At 42.5% G+C, this 18,862-nt stretch overlaps 1 protein-coding gene across 1 annotated transcript; it reads right to left on the reverse strand.

Moving 5' to 3' along the window:
* Nucleotides 1-1,875: 1,875 nt before the first annotated feature.
* LOC144455877 (potassium voltage-gated channel subfamily KQT member 2-like) lies at nucleotides 1,876-16,347 on the reverse strand. Its single transcript, XM_078149894.1, has 2 exons — nucleotides 15,441-16,347; nucleotides 1,876-13,680 (listed from the first exon to the last, which is right to left on the reverse strand). Exons 1-2 carry the CDS (start codon nucleotides 15,606-15,608, stop codon nucleotides 12,946-12,948), a joined length of 903 nt encoding a protein of 300 aa, XP_078006020.1. The 5' UTR covers nucleotides 15,609-16,347; the 3' UTR covers nucleotides 1,876-12,945.
* Nucleotides 16,348-18,862: the final 2,515 nt, after the last annotated feature.

Below are 18,862 nucleotides of genomic sequence, written 5' to 3' on the forward strand. Positions count from 1 at the left end.
TCTCTGCTTCTTCCCTCCTATCCACTTTCTCTCTGCCTTCTTTATCCCACCTCCTTCTCTGTGGTTTTGTCTCTTTCACTAATTCCCTCTTTTCTCTTCTGCCCTGATTTCTCTATGTCTGTGTCTCTCTCCATAGTGTTTCTTTACCTCTCAGTATTTTATAAATGTCATCCTTGGGTGTTTAGCAGGAAATAGAATTGGATTCAGCCTCTGGGCTTTCTAAGACCAGCAGCAGAGCCCAAATTCTAACACATAATCCTCCAGCTCATTACATTTCACCACTCTTCCCCTCTCATCAACTATTTCCAAAAGCAGAGATAAGAAATTGGAGAAGGAAAGTACAGAGTGTTCCCTTCCCTGGGGCTCCAATCAGGTGTCCCCAGAGGGCTGAGCTGTGAGAGGCAGCAGTAGGAATCATAACTAGGAAAGGGAAATGTTATGGTGATTAATCACAAGGTAAGATTGGGGTAGAACAGGTGAAGCCATTTGAATGAGGCTTAGCCTCTAAATTAAAGTTAACCTCTCACTAAGACAGTGAGAAGTTCAATCTGCCCAAATTGCAGCCCTTTTGTGAGGGATTGATTCTGTTTAGCTTCTTTCTCTGCAGCAATGTACTCAGGGAGATACAGAGAAGCTGAATGGGAGCATGAGAATAGCTTTCCTGATTCCCTCTTATAGGTAAGGATCAAAATCCAATTTAAAATTTTTTTAAAAATTCTCTCCTAACAATTAGTCACAGGGCAACTTCAGCGTGAGATGCCATCTGTTCTTCAGAGTATTTAGTGGAAGCCTCATCGAATATAGATTGAGTCTTGGTGTTTGGAGCAGGAGAGTAGAATGGTGATTAGGCTGGTCAAGAAAAAGTCTCCTTTGAGCTCAAGCCACCACTCCTCACCTGGTTGGCTTGGGTGTAGGGAGGGGGAGTACTGGAGGGGACACTGTTTCCTAAGGAGAGAGAATAATCATTAAAGAACAAGAACTGAATTTTGTCCAGTAAGAAATTATCTCCTACACTTTCTCTACCTGGAGTAAGATCACATTAATATTGAGCACTGTCACAGATATTCAATGGCAAGTTAAGAAGGCTTTAAAAAAGAGCAATGACATTTTTTTTCTTTGTCACTTCCATATTATAGTTAGTAGATTATACTTTTTTGGGAAAGCAATACATGTAAGATTACTGGTTTTAGATAAGATAACCTGTTTTAACCCTTTTATTTTTCAGGTGAGGAAACTGAGGCTCAGAGGGGCTCTCTCAAGGTCACACAGGCAGTAAACAGCAGGGATGAGATTCAAACCAGGTCATCTGACTTCAAATCCCATATTTTGTCCATTGTTGGTTCTGGTGGGCTGCACCCAGTTTTATAGTATGTATGTTAAGCAAGAAGAAATAGGTTAAGGCAAAAAAATGTTCTTATAAGTCAAGAATCCAAGACTTCTGAAAGCTCTTAGGACTGTCACAGAACACCAGAAAGCATCCCATTCAGTATCCTCACTGCTGCATCAGTTATGAGATGGAAGCAGCTAGGTGGCATGGTAGATGTAGCAATGGACTTGAAGTCAGGAAGAACTGAGTTCCAATCCTGAGCTAGTCTGTTGCCAGCTATGTGACCCTGGTAGCAAGTCACTTAACCTCTCTGCCTCAATTTCCTCATCTGTAAAAGTAGGGGATAATAATAGCACCTACCTTACTTACAGGGTTGTTGTGAGGATCAAATGAGGTAAGATTTGTAAAGAACTTTGCAAATGTCAAAGCAGTATGGAAATGCTAGCTGGATATTAACGTTACTCACATGCTTCAGAATTCAGTGACCCATGGAGACACAAAATAGAAAATAATAATAATAGTAATAATAAGTGCGCACTACTGCTTAGCAGGTTGAATCACTGGCATTTTACTAAAATGCACACGGTCCACTTGGATTCTTGTCTAAAACCATCCCCTTTTCCCTGTGATGGCAGGATTTCCCCAAGTAACACGTAAAGTACTTCCCTGAAGATGTTGTAGCCTTCCACATGAACGTACAGGATATCTCATGCTGAAAATGTCCATGGAGAAAAAAGTCTGGGCTATATCACATTCTAGTGGCAATCAGTGAGTTATACGATTTAATATCTTTGCTATTCCATTAGAAAACTAGAGTTCATTCCCTGGGTGTCTACCCCTATAAAATGTACAGTGCACAAAGGCAGAAGGGGGAATTTACAGAGGAAAGAACACATTCACAAAAAGTCTAGTTGCTATTTTACAAGAGAAGTGTGAACCATCCAATACATACAAAATGTTTCAAGGTGTACGTCAGTACCGAAGGCATTATGAAATATTCTTTGGAGCACAAACAAAAGTGCAAAACAGCCAAGGCAACAGAGCAAATGAGAGGAAGCTAAGCAGCCATCTTTGCTAGCCAAAAGACAACCAAATGTTAATGTTCACCAGGGAGTACAAGTGAGACTTAGGAAATGGGAGAGTGAGTGTGTGTGTGTGGCAGGGGGGTATGGGTGTGGGGGTGTCGGTGTGACAGCGTGTGTATGTGTGTGTGTGTGTGTGTGTATGTGGGTGTATCACAGCATATATAGAAGTGTATTTATGCAATTGTGTAGAGACTAGCAAAATTGCCTCATGACGCGTAGATTAAGGTCCATCCAAAGAGGTTTAAAGTCACTGCAGGGCAAGCCCAATATTCTGATCTGCCTCTGTTTTTATTAAGTAAATGTGAACTCACAGACTCGATAGAAGATATGAAGGAACCAGAGGCTGGCTCAGTGGAACATTTGTTCCTCATGTGGAATCAGATCCATTTCGGGGATCCAGGGGTCAGGCCCTTTCTCCCCCCGTTGGCTGGGCTCAGCCTTCCTTCACTAACCACCACCCTGTCACATCCCCCATAGCAGGCCCAGATCACTGGTCAGAGCCTGCCAGTGAGTAAGTCACAGCACTTGGAAAACCTGACCTCTTTGGGGCTCGGAGGGGCCCACTCAGACAATGATGTCCACTCTCCAAATGGTGGCAGCTGAGAGAGTTTCCGCCAAAGCACATTAAGGCAATTTGTCCAAATGTCTGTACAGCCCCTTGAAAAATTGCATGAAGTAAAAAGAAACGTATTAAATACTTGGCAACTTTAAAACATTTTCTTTCCTCCCCAGGACTGAGAGATTTTTGTTGCATGGCATACACACCTCCTCAGGACTGCAAAGGAAGAATTCTCCCCTAGTGGTATCCCATGGTTCCCCGGCATCACTCACTCACTGGCAGTTTTGGACAAGCACAAAGTTCCCTCCCTGAATTAAAGCCAAACCCCAAACTAGGAGCAGGGGGAGAGCTTCTATGGGCCTTACTGAAAAATCTCTGTCTAATCCCACTTTTAAACCCCACTTTTGTGGCTTTAAAAAAAAAAAGGAGGGTAATCTCAATGCACTGGAGATTTCTTGTCATTCCCTTTGGCACATACATGATAAGCCAAACCACAGGTCAGATCCTTGAGAACATGGAGCCTTGTCTACTTTGGATCAATTTGAGGGCAACATTTAGGCTCTGTCCATCTGGTTTCCTGAGACTTCGTCCCAGGACTAGCTATGGTAGCTCCAACTTCACAAGAAGCCGTCATAGGAAAACTTCATTCAGAAGACAGGAATGAAGCATCTTTGAATTAGTAGGGGCTAGTTACCATTTATCTCATAGTGAGAGAACAGAACACACAAGACCACTTTATGTCAACCACCTCCTACAAAGCCCAGTTCAAAGCTACCTCTTTCAAGATTTCTCCTAATTTGCTCATCATGCTCCGATCTCTGGGTCCCCTCAGCATACTCAGCTTCATTTCTTATGTCTTTAAGGTGTACTTGCTGATACGCTATTTCAAAATGTTAGGTTGTCTCAGGCATGTCTCCTGTCTCCCCAACTAACCTATAAATTCAAAGACCAAGAAGCAAGACTTCTCATTTTTCTTATATTTCACTCAAAACACTCTGTACTAGAGCTCTAAGGAGACAATCTTGTGTTGATTGACTGGCAGATGGTTAAAAACAAGAACATGTAAAAAGATCAAGAGATTGGCAGAGGCAATGGAGGGGACAAGAAGGAGTCTTGACAAAGGGATTGGACTGACAATTTCCTTCCTCACTTGGTCAGTTTATAGTTGGATTGGCACATGTATTCAAAAAGTGTAGGCATAAACACAATCACCATACAGTCATGTATACTCAAACTCGTACCTTCAGCAAACAGTCCCATATAGACTCTTAGCACTCATAGTGGTGCAGAGATACAAACACATATTCAGCACACACAGTCACACCCAATCACACTCAGCACACAGAGACACACAAACACCAGTACGTGCTCAATACAGTCACATTCAGACATAATCACATGCTCAGCACTGTCACACGCCAAAACGCTGTTCACTCATACATAGTCAAACACAGATACAAACATGTATTCTCTACATACAGTCATACACATACAACTATCTTCAGCATACACAGACATACAAATACAAACACAGACACAGAGTCATGTAGACATAAACATACCCATCAGTCACACACACATACACACACACACACACACACACACACACACACACCGGCCTCCCCCTCAAATGGATTTCTACTAAACCTCCTTCATATACTTACACTTACAACATTTCTCTGACTGACAATCTGACCCAATTAGAGAGTGATGGCCCCATTGGTAATTAGGAAAGATAAGGCAATGCTACTCTGAAGTGAACACTGACTCATCAGACTTGAGCTCTGAGCTCCAAGCATGTTTGTGTAAAGGAGATTGGTGGGGAGGGGTGGAATGCAGGGGAATGGTTATGTAGCTAAGAAATATCTACTGTGAATGAAGGGGAGTGATTATGTAGCCAAGAAATAGCTACTATTTTACTTACAGAAAATTCTGCTCTGGGGGAAGGATCCCAGCAGCAAATGATAAATGGGCAGATGAGGCACTAGTGGCAAACATGAACCTTCCACTCTGATGCACTCAGTCGGCATGGGACTCATTCAGCATAGGGATAACAGTTCAGTAGTTCCAGAATCAGGAAATCACAGAATCTCACAGCTGCAAAGGGACCTCAGAGGATGCCTTGTCCAACCCACACTCAAGAGAAGATATTCCCCTACAGCATCCCCCCAAAATGGTTTTCTAATGTCTGCTTGAAGACCTCCAGAAAAGGGGAACTCACTTGAGGTATAACCCATTCCACTTTTTATCAGGCAGTGCTTTCTTGTATGGTCCAAATCACAAGTGCTACCCAATGCTTTTAGTTCTCCTCTCTGAGGCCAAGCAGAATTATCCCAAACCTTCTTCCATCCAACTACACTTCAGATACTTGGAAACAACTAGCATATCCCTCCTCTTAAGTCCTCTCTTTCCCAGCTTAAATATCCCTAATTCCTCCAGTTGATGCTTTTTTGGTATGGCACCACTCTCATTACCCTCCTCTGATGCATTTCAGCATATCAATATCCTTTCCCAAAATATGATAGCAGAACTGAAATACCATGGCCAAATACAAGCCTGAAAATCACTTCCTTTGGTCAGAATGCTCTGCCTTTCTTAAAACAAGCTACAATTGTCCAGCTCTTTGGGGGATGGCATGCCCTACTTTTGACTCATTGAACTTACCAGACACTCAAATGGCTATTTTCATTATCTATTTTGCCTGATATTGACATATCTATGTAGTAGATAAATGGATAACCTGTTGGAATAGAACAGGAAAAATAGTTTTTAAAATACTTCAAACTCCTAGGTTTTGGCTTAGTTTTTAATCTCTGCTTGCTTCGTTCCATATGTAAGGAAAGAAGTGGGTGAGTGGGCTTTAAATATATAAATACAAAGAACAGAATAGACCAAGGATGTACAAATTCACAAGTTATAAAAGGCAGGCCTGCGCTGTCCTCAGGCAAGAGTATGGCAGTGTTCCATCTCTACCACAGAAGACCCACTACAGTTCATATACGTCCTTCATAAGAGATGATAAACTGGGGCATTGGAGGTCTGGAAAAAAATTCTGAGACTCCAAATAAGTTGTCCTAAAAGTGTTTTTCACCCACTGATCATGAGTAGTGATTGCACTATTTCATGGTGAAAACAGAGATACCAGCTCCAACCACTACTTGCCAGGGGAGCTCAAAGGCCTGAGATTGCTTTCTGACAATGGAGAAGCCAGCAAAATAGCTGTTGAGCATGAAACATGCAGAAGGCATGAAGAGAGTCACTTTTAAATATATTTTTCTTTTATAAATGCACATATAAAATTCTGTTCTCTGTGGATTATAGGTATTTATTTGGTGATAAGCCACTTGTATTAGATTGACAGCTCAAAGGCTCTTGTGGATAGTAATACAAACAGGATGCAAAATTTTCAAGCCTTGCCTAGGGCATACAAATACTCTATTCTGGCTCTGGTTTCTGGGGAACCTCCCTACAAATCAGCTTTTGCACAGACCTGCCTCTAGCCTCCTCCTACCAGCTCAGGGACTGGACCATGTGCTGGGAACAATAAGCAGGAAGAATAAAATATGTCACCACAGGGCTAGAGATTGAAAAGCACCGGTTGTCCCCTCTGTTCAGGCTCACATGCTCATTCAGAGCACTCATGCATTATTCAAAGCCTGGTAAAAGTCTAAGCTCAAGCAGGGCTTTAGGGACATGCCCATGCACGATGCTGGGTGGGATGGGCTGCTTTCCCCTCCTCCCATGGCAGAGGTGCAGCACGAGAACTTGGCATAAGCAAACAGCTCGCTCTCGCTCTCTCTCTCCTTTTTTTTTTTTTTTTGCTTTGTATTTTCTTTATTGCCCTTTTGAACTGTGGATATGATTCTCTCACTTATCTCTATACACGCATATGCCAAAGAGACACAAATAATCATTTACTGAGACACAAACATACATTCATACACAAATACACGCACTCACACTCACACTCACATTCGTTTTCACATGCTTGGTATTTGTGAGGAGAAAATAAGAACTCATTTCAATACCACAAAGAATCTGGAATGGAAGCTCAGCTCCACTCCCCCTTCATATATCTGTAGGAGACTTGATGACCACTGAGCTCAGTGCAGACACACAACTGATCTAAGGCAAGACCACAACTTTGAAGTAATTTAACCTAAATAGATAAACTATAATAAAGGAGATGTTAAATAACATTCAGAGGCCAAAGGTGCTGGAGAGGACCCTAACTAATTTCCCTAACCGCAATCAACCAGTATTCCCTAGCAAGCACTGCATCAAAACATCCCACAAAGATAGCTATACCCAAAGGATTAAAAAACCTCTCGGACAAAGAGACTTCAAAACCTACCCTTGCTACACCTTGCAAGGTGTCTCAACCATCTGATCTCTTTTGCTACAGTCTAAGTCCATAGGCCCTTGGTTTGTCCTGCGTAAAAAGAGCTACTTGGCATTTGAACATCATTTCTCTATCTGTTAAAATGTGATGATTAGATAAAAATTATTTAATAAAAATTATTAGATTTTGATTAAAAATCAGATAAAATTATTTCCCCCATTCATTCATTGAAGTATGGTTACTTCCATTGGACACATACTAGAAAAACTTTGTTCCATGTAATAAAACCCAGATTTTAATGTTCATGCATCTGAAACTAATTGCTTCAATGCTACCTATAAAAAAAAATTCATTGAATTGTCAGAGCTCTGCATGACTATGGGAAGCATAATTTAAACCTGTTGTTTTCATTTACCGTTTAAAAAATCTACAGCACTTCGAAAGAAGAGACATAGGTGCCAAAAGCTATTACCTCTACCCATCTCCAATGGCATGCATAAGCAAAACTGAGAGTGAGATAGGCTGGAAAAGTCATTCAAATGTGTAAAATATACTTTTCTTTTGTCCCTGGATGGCTGAATAGAAGCTAGCTGCAAGTGATTGGCTCTGGCCAAGAGCTATAATATGAGCTTGGTTAATATTGTTCAAAATATTGAGTATTTTTCTCCTGCTAGAGGCAATCAGTCTAAGGCAAGCAAGAGTGTGCAAATGAAATGTTGGCTACAGATACACACCCAGGAAGAATAATAATGCATATATATACTAATTGTATTTTGAAACCTCCTGGAGAAATAATGTTCACCCTAGGACAATACAGGAGAAATCTAGATTGTCACAGGGCTAGCGGGTGCTCTGGTCTTAAATACAGATTTCAGTGAGACCAAATTACTCCTGTGAGGCTTTGGAAAAATAATAAATCAGTTCTATCATTCAAAAAAACCCAGTGTGGGATTATATCTACCCTAGCTAAAGTACTTTCATTGATGTCTACACTGGCTGGTACATCTGTTCTGCTCCCAATGTGAAGGGCTGTCCCCACTCCAATTGTCATGTCCCAAAGAAAGCTGTTGTTTCCCAGATAGCTTTTGCTGATTAAGGAAAGTGTCATACTTAGGGAACAAACAGTCTTTCCAAATGCCCTAAAAAAATTTGCATGGAAATCTCCTGTTTCATTTTAAGGATTCTGGTGGCAAGGAATTTACTTTAGTCCACTGAGAACTTCCACATGGTGGCTCTGATAAGAGAGGATGTGAGTAGGGAGACAGCAATGCAAGTCACAATTGATCCAAGAGAGAATTTTCTTAGAAGATGATAAAGCCAAAGAGAATGCAACCATTCCATGTTCACTCAAGTCAAGAGTAGCTCCATAAGGCTTCATGAAAGGATAAGCACAATATCCTTTCAAATTAAATTTAATTATCAAATGTAGCCATTAGTCCTTGAGCGTTCTTGAGTTGGTAGAATAAAATATGATACTTTGCAGGTTGATATAAAATTTAGTCTTTGGTCCAGACCCTCAAGGCCACAGTTTCTAGTGGCCAATTTTGGTGGCAAGGGTTAAGTTTCTTCTCCAAAGTATTCCCCTCTATATTGATCCCTGGGGCAGCCTATTCTAGTATCATCCCCTTCATTGGAAAAACTTCAGCTGGCACATCTGGCTTATGGGGCAGGCCTATAGCTGTGCTTTGGCTGGGCATGGGTTAGGGAAGGGAGGAAGAGAGGAATACATCCATTTACCTCACAGTCCCATAGAACCCGCAGAAGAACAGTCACAGAAGTGTGGGAGAGGTAGTCAGACCAGCTCCACTTAGCAAAAAAAAAAAAATGGTGGACAGGAACAAGTTATCAGATGAAAGGGTTTTATGCTAGCCCTGGCCATTCTCCTGGGATGCAGGGGAAGGAGTGAGGCCTGAAGACCAACTAGAGAAGTTGAAACTTGCTGTTTCAGATAGAGTTTAATTATCCCTTTCTGCCTAATACCTCCCCAAAGCAAGGGAAATGTAGCTATGCCCAAGGAGCTGCTTTCAAAGGACATGCTTTTGTGCCAGAAGCAAGAAGCCAAAATTAGAAATAAAAATTTTATCTGGCAATGAGTATGCACTGTGTACTCTAATGTTAAGAAACACCATCAGGATGAGTGCTTTAGTTCAATTCAAGACTGATTTAACTAAGATATTTTGAAGGGGGAAGTCTAAATTTTAGTGTATTTCCTGGAAAATGTTTGAAAAGGAAATTAGTTAGCTTTTATCAGCACACAGATAAGTCAAAAGCAGGACTATCCCATAGTCTTAGCCCATGGGGGAAGTTATTTTTGTATAATCCCAAAATTCCATTGCCTCTCTTAAAAATACAATAAAGATACAACATATTGTCTCTGCAAGAAAGACTTTTGAAGGTACAAGATTACCGAACCCAATATTAACCAGTCTGTAGGACAGAGGCTTTGCCCTCAAGCACTAGAGTCCTTCAGCAGCCACACTCCTCCTAAACCATGTCCCCACACAACTCAAAAGGAATATGAAGCCTTTGTTAAATTCTCAGTTTTCCACAATACTTCTTTAAAAGTTTCTCTTTAAAGCAAGCATTTACTCCAGAAGAGACATTCCCAAATCCAACATTTAGAACATGGATGGATGGTCTTTAATTAACCAAAACTGAGGAAAATCCTAAGTAGCGCTATTTTTTGGCTTGAGGAAAATTTCTCAACATTTAAAATGGGTTTTATCTTTCTCTGTTTCATCTATTTTGTCTTTACATTTATGAAAGATGAAATAGGGTTTATATTTTAAGAGAGAGGGATGTCACCAGAGAGACATATAACCAGGGGGAAACAAAAGAAAAGGACTGGTCACACAGAGTGAGGAAGAACTGATGCACAGTGCATGATGACCAGCCCTTGGCGGCACCATGGCTATCAGGAGGTCTAAAGGAAGACCTCCAGTACGTTGGGTGCACCTCCCTCCATGGCAATTTCTAGGGGGGCCTGGGCAAGATTTGCATAGGAAGAGCAGGCATGGCGGGGTTGTCATCTGTATTACTGGACAGAGTACTCACATCTATCATAGGTACATCAAAGGGCCAGATATCCCTATTTCATGTTGCAGAACCAGCTACAAAAGAGATACCCTGAGCTGGGCAGCCCCTTACCAAACAAAGCAAAGAAATGAGTCTGCTTTCCACCCTACATACAGAGAGAAAAGAGTAGGAAAAGAAAGGCTGATCTTCTGCATTTTGTCCAAGATAAGAAATTAAGAAAGAGCCCCCACTGAGCTGGCTTTCCAACATAATTTCTTCACTATGTGGTAGAGCTAGATAAAGGGGAGAATCAGGCAGATTCTATTTCAGTGAAATAGAAAGAATAGAGGATCAAGGACATCCTGACCCTTTAAAGAGCTTCCTGTGCTGCTTGTCATGTCCCAGCTGCTAATGACATGGAGTCCTCTCTAAGTATCAACGGAGACAGAGTAAGACAAGAACAGCCCACTGTCCTTATAGCATGCGCCAAATTACAAAAATATTGTCCCTGGAGTCTAGTACGGTGCTATCCTTTGGGACCTACTCTGTGGAATGTGGGAGAGACTCCTCAAATACAGTGCAGATTGTTTACCTTGCTCAGACATATTTTCCCAATAAATTACAAGGATGGTCACTAGCTAAAACATGAAGTTGGTTGTAAACACAATGGATTTTCCTGACATTCCTCAGAGAGTTCTAGGTTTCCACATTCAGCAATGTCTTTTCATATCCAAGTTATATTATAACCTTTAAAGCCAAAGCCCAAACATAGCCATTCTCTGTCTTTTTGTTTCTATGCCAAGTCAGCATAGTGAAAGAAAGAATATCCCTGAGGAGAGAAGCTTTCCCAAAGGGTTGAACGTGGCCTTGCAGGAACAGGGACTTTTATTCCCAACAGGACTGAAGTGGCCTTGGAATCTTAATCTCTGAACTCTTCTTACCTGTTGATATCTTATCTGTATGCCCCCAGAGTGCTAACTGGAGAATGTAAAGTCCAGGCCAGGGCTCAAAGGTGCCCATAATTTTAGCCTTTAAGGAGGCCCCACAATCCCAGGGATAGAGTACTTTAGTAAAAAAAAAAAGATAGAGGGGCAGGGCAATTCTAAGCAAGTATATGAAAGTCTGGTGACATTATTGCTACACCTCTCTTTTCCTACCATCTCCTTCCCATCCTTTGCCAGGGGAGTTAGTCCAGTGGATATTAAGAGAGTGAAAAGATCACTTTGTGTCTTTGTTTTGGTCCCCAATGAAACCTGTCTCACTGATGCTCCTGCCCTTCCTCAGCTTTCAATAGAGGTCCTGTACATAGGCCCAGCATCAATTCTGCTTCAGGAATGAAGAAACAGATGGGGAGAGAAGCCAACTGGCAGTTTGGTAGACTTGTTCTCAAGAGAATAAGGAAAGAAGATTCCCTCCCTGCTTCAAGATGGTGAGGAGAGGAAACATTTCACAAAGGCAGAGAGCTGAGGGGAATCTAAGTTATGGCATCGGGGAAGCAAACTTTTTCAACGTGTCAGTGAGAGGTAAACACTTCTAGGCACAACCATGAATATGTCCAAAAAGGGACTGTGGTAAAAGCTAGTCAGTCACCTGACTGTTCATCACTCACCACATTAAAAACCCACTCCCTGGGGAGCTACATTAAAAAAAAAAAGGCTTCTAAATTCATCCTCTCCACTTATCTTCCTGCCTTCCTCACACTTCTTTTTGCTGCCAAACTCTTTACAGGGCATGGGTAAGATCCACATAGAAAAACTCAAGTCAGTAACCCACTAATACATAGTCACACCCTAAAATGCCTGTACTATTTGGAAGCAGAAAGACAAAAGGGGTTATCCAATTTAGTATAATACATGGCTTAAATGTAACTCCTAATTCCATTTTCTAAAATTCTTAGATCTCTCTTGTATCACCACTTACAATTTTGACCTTTCTTCCAAATTTTCCTAAACCACTCACATTTTTCAGCTTCAAGAATTCTCAGACCAAAGGTCCAAAAGCCATAACCAATCCACTTACAGAGCCACCTCCAAGGGTCTCTCACATCCCACTGCCATCACCCCCACTCTCCCACTGATGAATGTTGAGCTAAAAGTTTTGAGTCCACTTAAGAGTCTACCATTTCTGTCAAAAAAAAAAACCTGTTGTACAAGACAGCAGGGATTGTGTATTCGCTTTGTCATCACAGAGAACCCCAGAGGTAATAAATAAACTTCTACCCATGGAACAATTATTACCTTATAATAAAATGATTTTTTGTAAAACCTTGCTTGGCTGATACCAAGAAACTCCACTCGTCTACCCTGTATCAAGACATAGTTTCACACCCCTCCCTTAAATAGTGCACCCAGAAAGACAGGACAGAATTGATCCAGTCTCCTGTGGGTACTATTACCCAATTGACCCTTCTGCAAGGAAGAGGGTTTCTGAGCCAGCCTCTGTCCCAATCTTACCACCCTCCCTAACCCTCCCCCACCCTATGCACTCAACACAGCTATTAGAGAGTGTCCCAGAGCCAAGTGGGTTTCTGAAACACAAATCCTTGGTGGTCAGTCCTCTGGAAAAGAGTTCAACATGTGGACAATATGAACCGATAGCTGGTTGGGTCGCAAGTGCTTCATTTTCGAGGGCCTGACCAGCCCATGTCACTGAAGGGGCCCTCCCCAGTGGCTGACCGTGGTGGGGGGCCACAGGGTGTGCAAAGGTCAGAATCAGTGTCCGATTCCCCTTCTGCAATGTAGGGTCTGATTTTCGCACAAGGTGCTACAGCTGCATAGCAACTGTTCAGCATGTCCAAGTTCTCCTTGGACTGGGAAATGCTAAAGCCACTGAAGGAACGCTCGAGTTCCTCATGGTCCACTGAAGGGATAGAGATTGAGGTGTCGCTGTCCCTCAAGGCACTCTCATGGTGCTTGGCAGCCATGTCCTCATTACGGAGGAACTCCATACTAGCCCGGTTACCCCCACTGTAGGCAGACAGGGACCGCTCATGGGATGGTGGTGGGGGGATTCGGACTAAAGAACCATTATCTCCTACTGGAGAGGACCCATGGCTCTGTCGCTGATAGGCTTGGTGCTGCCACGAAGTAGATGGGGGGCATGTATTAGAAGGCATGGCCGGTGCTGGAGGGGCAGAGAAATTCTTTTGCCCCATGGAGCTGGTGGAGCGGATGATCTTGATGATACAGCCGTTCTTGTCGATGTGCTCCCGGCTCTCCTCTGGGCTATGGTAGGGAGGGGCAGGTTCTGGTTCCTTGGAACCAAAGTAGGCTTCGGTTTCTGTTGGAGGGATGCCCATCCGCTGCATATAAATGTTGACCAGGAAGTCCAACTTCTTCTCCATGGAGAGAACCTGAAAATGTTCATACCAATGTCATGTCTATTTAACCAAAAAACAAAATGAAGTTCTCACAGTAGAAGACAGAGGGCAGTCCTCACCTAGTCTCAGGTATACACACAAAAAAAGCACAAAAATCTAGCAAGGAGCACACCCAACAAACTCTACCTTTCCATTCCCTTAAATCACAGTCTACCTCCTCCAGAAGGGTCAACCCATTCTATACCTTGGAACCCTATAAATATAACCCTGGGGCCATCCTTTTCCCCTCAAAGCACCTTCCAAACAACAAAATTACATGAATGTCTTTCTGATGATTGCTTATTCACCTGTACTGTCTGCCCTTTTTTTTTTTAATGAAGCAACCGGGGTTAAGTTACTTGCCCAGAGTCACACAGCTAATGAGTGTTATGTGTCTGAGGCTGGATTTGAACTCAGGTCCTCCTGACTCCAGGGCTGGTGCTCTTCCACTGCATCACCTAGCTACCCCAACATTTTTTTTTGGCGAGGCAATGGGGTTAAGTGACTTGTACAGGGTCACACAGCTAGTGTCAAGTACCTGAGGCCGGATTTGAATTCAGGTCCTCCTGACTCCATGGCCAGTGCTCTGTCCACTGGGCCACCTACCTGCCCCCGTGTCTGCCCTTTTTGCCATCAACTCTGTGATGGTCAGGAACATGTCTCTTGTTTAGTCAGGAACCAAAACAATGCTATTCACTCTGTGCAGGTTCAGAGAATCCTTAACTAGTGGAATGTACCTTTCTCTCCTTTGCAAAAAATTGCTAAAGCAATGATATCAACAGCAATAAATCACTTGTAGTGCTTTAGAATGGCTTTATAAAGCACTTGGCTCCAAACAACCCTGTGAGGTAGGCTGTGCAAGTCTCATTCTTCCTATTTTATATGAAAGGAAACTGAGGTACTGAGCAATAAAGCAACTTTGCCCAGAGACACACGGCTAAGATATATCAGAGCTGGAATTAAAACTCCTATCTTTGGATTCTTTCCACTACATCATGGTACCTCTCTGAACTTAAGATATAGTCTATCAGCCAACAAGCATTTATAAAGATCCTATCCAGGCAAGGCTTGGTTTTGCATTTTTTTTCTATCTCCAATTCTTAGGACAGTGCTTGTCATATAGTTAGTCAGCTCTTAATAAATGCTTATTGATTTATTTGCCTTAATACTGATTATAATGAAATTGGTCAGAAGACCAAGTGGCATCTGAGATGTGGAATCCTCAGTCCACAGGGATACATTCATATGGGGTGGGGTGAAGATTGGGACACACATCTATGTCAACCTAACATCTCTTCCTTGGCCAAAACTATTTTAAAGGAGTTGACAACTATCTCTAAAGTAGAACAACAGTGCTCAAGGAATAATCCTACAGGGAGTCCCTTAGGACCAGGTGAAAGTGTCAAGCTGGTGAAAGTTACTGAAACAGTCTTGTTCATATGAAACTTATCTAAAGAATTGCATTTCAGGGGCAGCTAGGTGGCACTGTGGATAGAGCTCCAGCCTTCAAGTTCAAATCCGGCCTCAGACACTTGACACTTACTAGCTGTGTGACCCTGGGCAAGTCACTTAACCCTCCACCAAAAAGCAAAAGAAAAAAGAATTGCATTTCATAGAAAAATCCTCCTGGAGAATATGTTTTCCTAAAGAATCTTTATTAAAACAGGTTGCAATCTAAAGAGGAATAGTGATAACCATAAATCTTGGTTTTTAAAGTCAGAAAAGTCTGCCCAGTGATTTGCTCAACCACATACCTGTTTCTCCACTTTCCCAAGGCGGCCCATCATGCTGGGGTCTTCAGGCAGCTCTGCTTCTGCTGGCCCCTTAGTACGGTCCTTGTCAGTAATTGCTGGTCCCCGTCCAACAATCTGGTCCACTCTGCCAGAAATAGAAATCCCCCCAACAAACACACACAAAACCATGAGTTTGTGGCAAGCAAGGATTCAAAGGTCCTCTCCTCTCCCCTCCTAGTCAAAGCAACAGCTCCTCAATCAGGTGAGGCCTCAAAACTAGACACGTAGTTTTCAGAAAGCAGCTCAACACTCGATTAGAAGCCAACAAGCATTTGTCTCATAATTGTATTTTGAAATAATATTGTGGTTTCATTTTATTTTTCTCAGTCAAATGGAATATGGCACATTAACAAGGAGTAAAATGAAGAAAATTTTCATTTTCATTCCAATCCATCAGTTTGCATTTACTCTTCTCAAGCTAGGAGAGATGTTGGCCCTTTGGGGGTCATATATACCAGAAGCTGGCTCAGGGAGACTGCTCACTTGGTACCCCTATCCCCTGCCCAGATCACCACAGACCCTTCTGGCCAAGGTATCACTTAACTCTTAAGATCAGTCCCTGATTGGGCTCCACGATTTCTCTTTCCCTTTTTATGTCTTTTCCTTCCTTGCCTCTTCCTATCTTTGCTTTATCCCTCCACTCCAATGGCTATTAGATAATGATGCCAATTAATAACATCTTATAGTTATCTCACACATTCTACAACAACGCTAATAGGGTGATGTTTTTCCCTCATTTTAATAATAAAAACAACAGGGGCAGCTAGGTGGGGCAGTGGATAGAGCACCAGCCCTGAAGTCAGGAGGACCTGAGTTCAAATCCGACCTCAGACCAAACACTTGACACTTACTAGCTGTGTGACCCTGGGCAAATTACTTAACCCCAATTGCCTAAAAGTGAAAATAATAATAATAACAACAACAACAACAAATATATATATATATATATGCATATATATAAAATACAAATTTATATATACACATATACAAATATATATATTTATACCATGGCCTTTCTAAGGTAAGGTCTTCCGAGTTCTCACTTTGGAAACACCCATTCAGTGATTAAGCCATTTAAGAAGTGAGTCAAGGGATGGCTCCTTTAATAAAAATTTTAAAAAATCAAACCGGGAGGGGAAGAGCCTCAGTATTGCAGGCTGGCCGAAGGAGAAACAATTACTATTTACATTCATTCAGAGCCATCAGGGCCCAAAAAATGACCATTAAGTGGTGCTTGGGCAGGGACCTATTGTTGGCCAATCAATGAGAGCCAGAGTGAATTGGGTTTAAGGCATGGTGTTTAAGAAAGAAATCTTGTGATAAACCCCAAGATCACTAGGTGGGTTTCAGCCATCAAAATTCACCTTCCTTTGGGCTGAACACCCTCAGGTAAGGGCATGATTCGGGAGGGGAGGGGAGTAGCATATACATATATATGTATATATTGCCTTAATGTTTGCAAAGCATTTTACAAATGTTATCTCATTTTATTCTCCCTGCTACCCTGGAAGGTGGTGCTATTATTATGCCCACTTTACAGATGAAGAGCCTGAGGCAGATAGCAGTTAAAGGACTTGCCCAGGGTCACACAGCTATGAAACATCTGACATCAAATTTCATTCAGGTCTTCCTCACTTTAAATACAGCATTCTATTTTACCGCTTAACTATCTCAAATGAGGAAATTGAGGCTGAGAGCTTAGGTGACCTAATTCCACACAGGTAGTTAAGAATTGGGATTTGAGCCCAAATCTGGTGGCTCCTAGTTCAGTTTTCTTTTTCCATACTATAACTCACTGTTTCCTTCTGCTCTGACAATGTTACTGAAACAGGGATAGGGATAGGCACTAGATCTGAGATTTCTCCGGCATTGGGAAGTTCCAGGCAAGGAAGTTCCTTTGACCAATGCAGTTCAGCACCTTCTCTGCAATTTACGGTCTTAGAGAGTGTGGAACACTGAGAGGGTTAAGTGACTAGCCTCAGAAGCAGGACCTGAACCCTGGTCTTCCTGGTTCCAAGAACACCTTGCCATGCTGTTGGGCAGCCCCTAATCACCTGTTACATTAACAGGGTTCAATCCATATATATGTTCAACTTCATCGATCCCTGGTCTGAAGACTATGAAGGGGCAGATCTTCCCCCAGCAGGGATCTAGGTCCTTCTGTTACCCTCTCTCCAGCATGAAGAATTCCCACCCCTTCTTAACTCTTTTGTTTTACTCCAGCATAATGTGCCACTAAGTGTGGTTGGTAAGGCCTGGGAGTGTGGTCGAAACAGAGTTAAGTGTCTTGAGCAGAACAAAAGATGCTGGGTATGCAGTAGTAGTTATGGCTCCATGCACCAGTATGGGGAGAGGGAAAGAGGACAGACACAGACCAGCACACAAACCCATCCAATGCACATATCAAAGAAAAGAGACAAGACAAGCCCATTGCCAATGATAGAAGGGGCTGTCTTCCTTCCCTTGCAGAGTGTGTGTGTGTGTGTGTGTGTGTGTGTGTGTGTGTGTGTGTATGACTAAGTCATGCAGAGAGAGATAGGATAAACTCTCTTTTGGCAAGGAGAAGACAGAGAGCTGCTTCCTTTACTCTTCCAAGAACAGAGCTGGCTCCCAATTTGCCTGGAGGGGGCATGTGGTGTCAACCTACAGTAAAGCATCCCCTAACTTGGCTCTAGAGTCATTAGCATTAGAAAGAAGCCAGTTACAGGTTGCCGGCACATCATGACACACCTTGCTTATATTTTGAAATCTGGACATGAGTGATTCCCCCTGAGACAAGGTCTTAGAGAGTACGTTTTTCCTCCCCACTTTGAGAGAGCAATAACACTCATACCCTAAACCTATAGAGTTGCAAGATCTGAATAAGCTTTTTGCAGGAACTTGGGATGCTAAAGGCCCACTCAGTTCCATCAGTTTAATTGATTCTACTTGGTTGAATCAATGAAAGAAACACACCCATGCAACTGACCTGACTGGTTTCCAGATTGCTTAGCTGTTCAGGGCAACCCAGCCAGCCCTAGTTGCAGGTGTAGCCTCATTGTTGAAGCCCTCCTTAGAGTGGCTGTTATATGGGGGGGGGGGGTCAGTGTGGGCACACTGTGAATTTTAGCACTTTTCACCAATGTAAAAATCCCAGAATTAGTTGAGCAGGCCCTAGTTCAACACAGGCAGATGGATGGAAATGTTTCCCAGCACAGTGAGACCAGCTTTCTTGACATCTGAGCTGCAAATCCCCTGCTGCTCCTGGGCTTCTCCAACTCGCTCTGAACCACAGAACAGGAAATGCAGGCAAACAGCACTGGGCAAAGGTCTCTAATCAGAGGCTCATAAAATTGTGTCTATGGGATATGATCTGAATTCTAATCTTGCCCTTGATTCTCTCT

The sequence above is a fragment of the Phascolarctos cinereus genome, unplaced genomic scaffold (assembly GCF_003287225.1).
Source record: "Phascolarctos cinereus isolate Bilbo 61053 unplaced genomic scaffold, phaCin_HiC Scaffold_2;HRSCAF=192, whole genome shotgun sequence".
Taxonomy (NCBI): Eukaryota; Metazoa; Chordata; class Mammalia; order Diprotodontia; family Phascolarctidae; genus Phascolarctos; species Phascolarctos cinereus.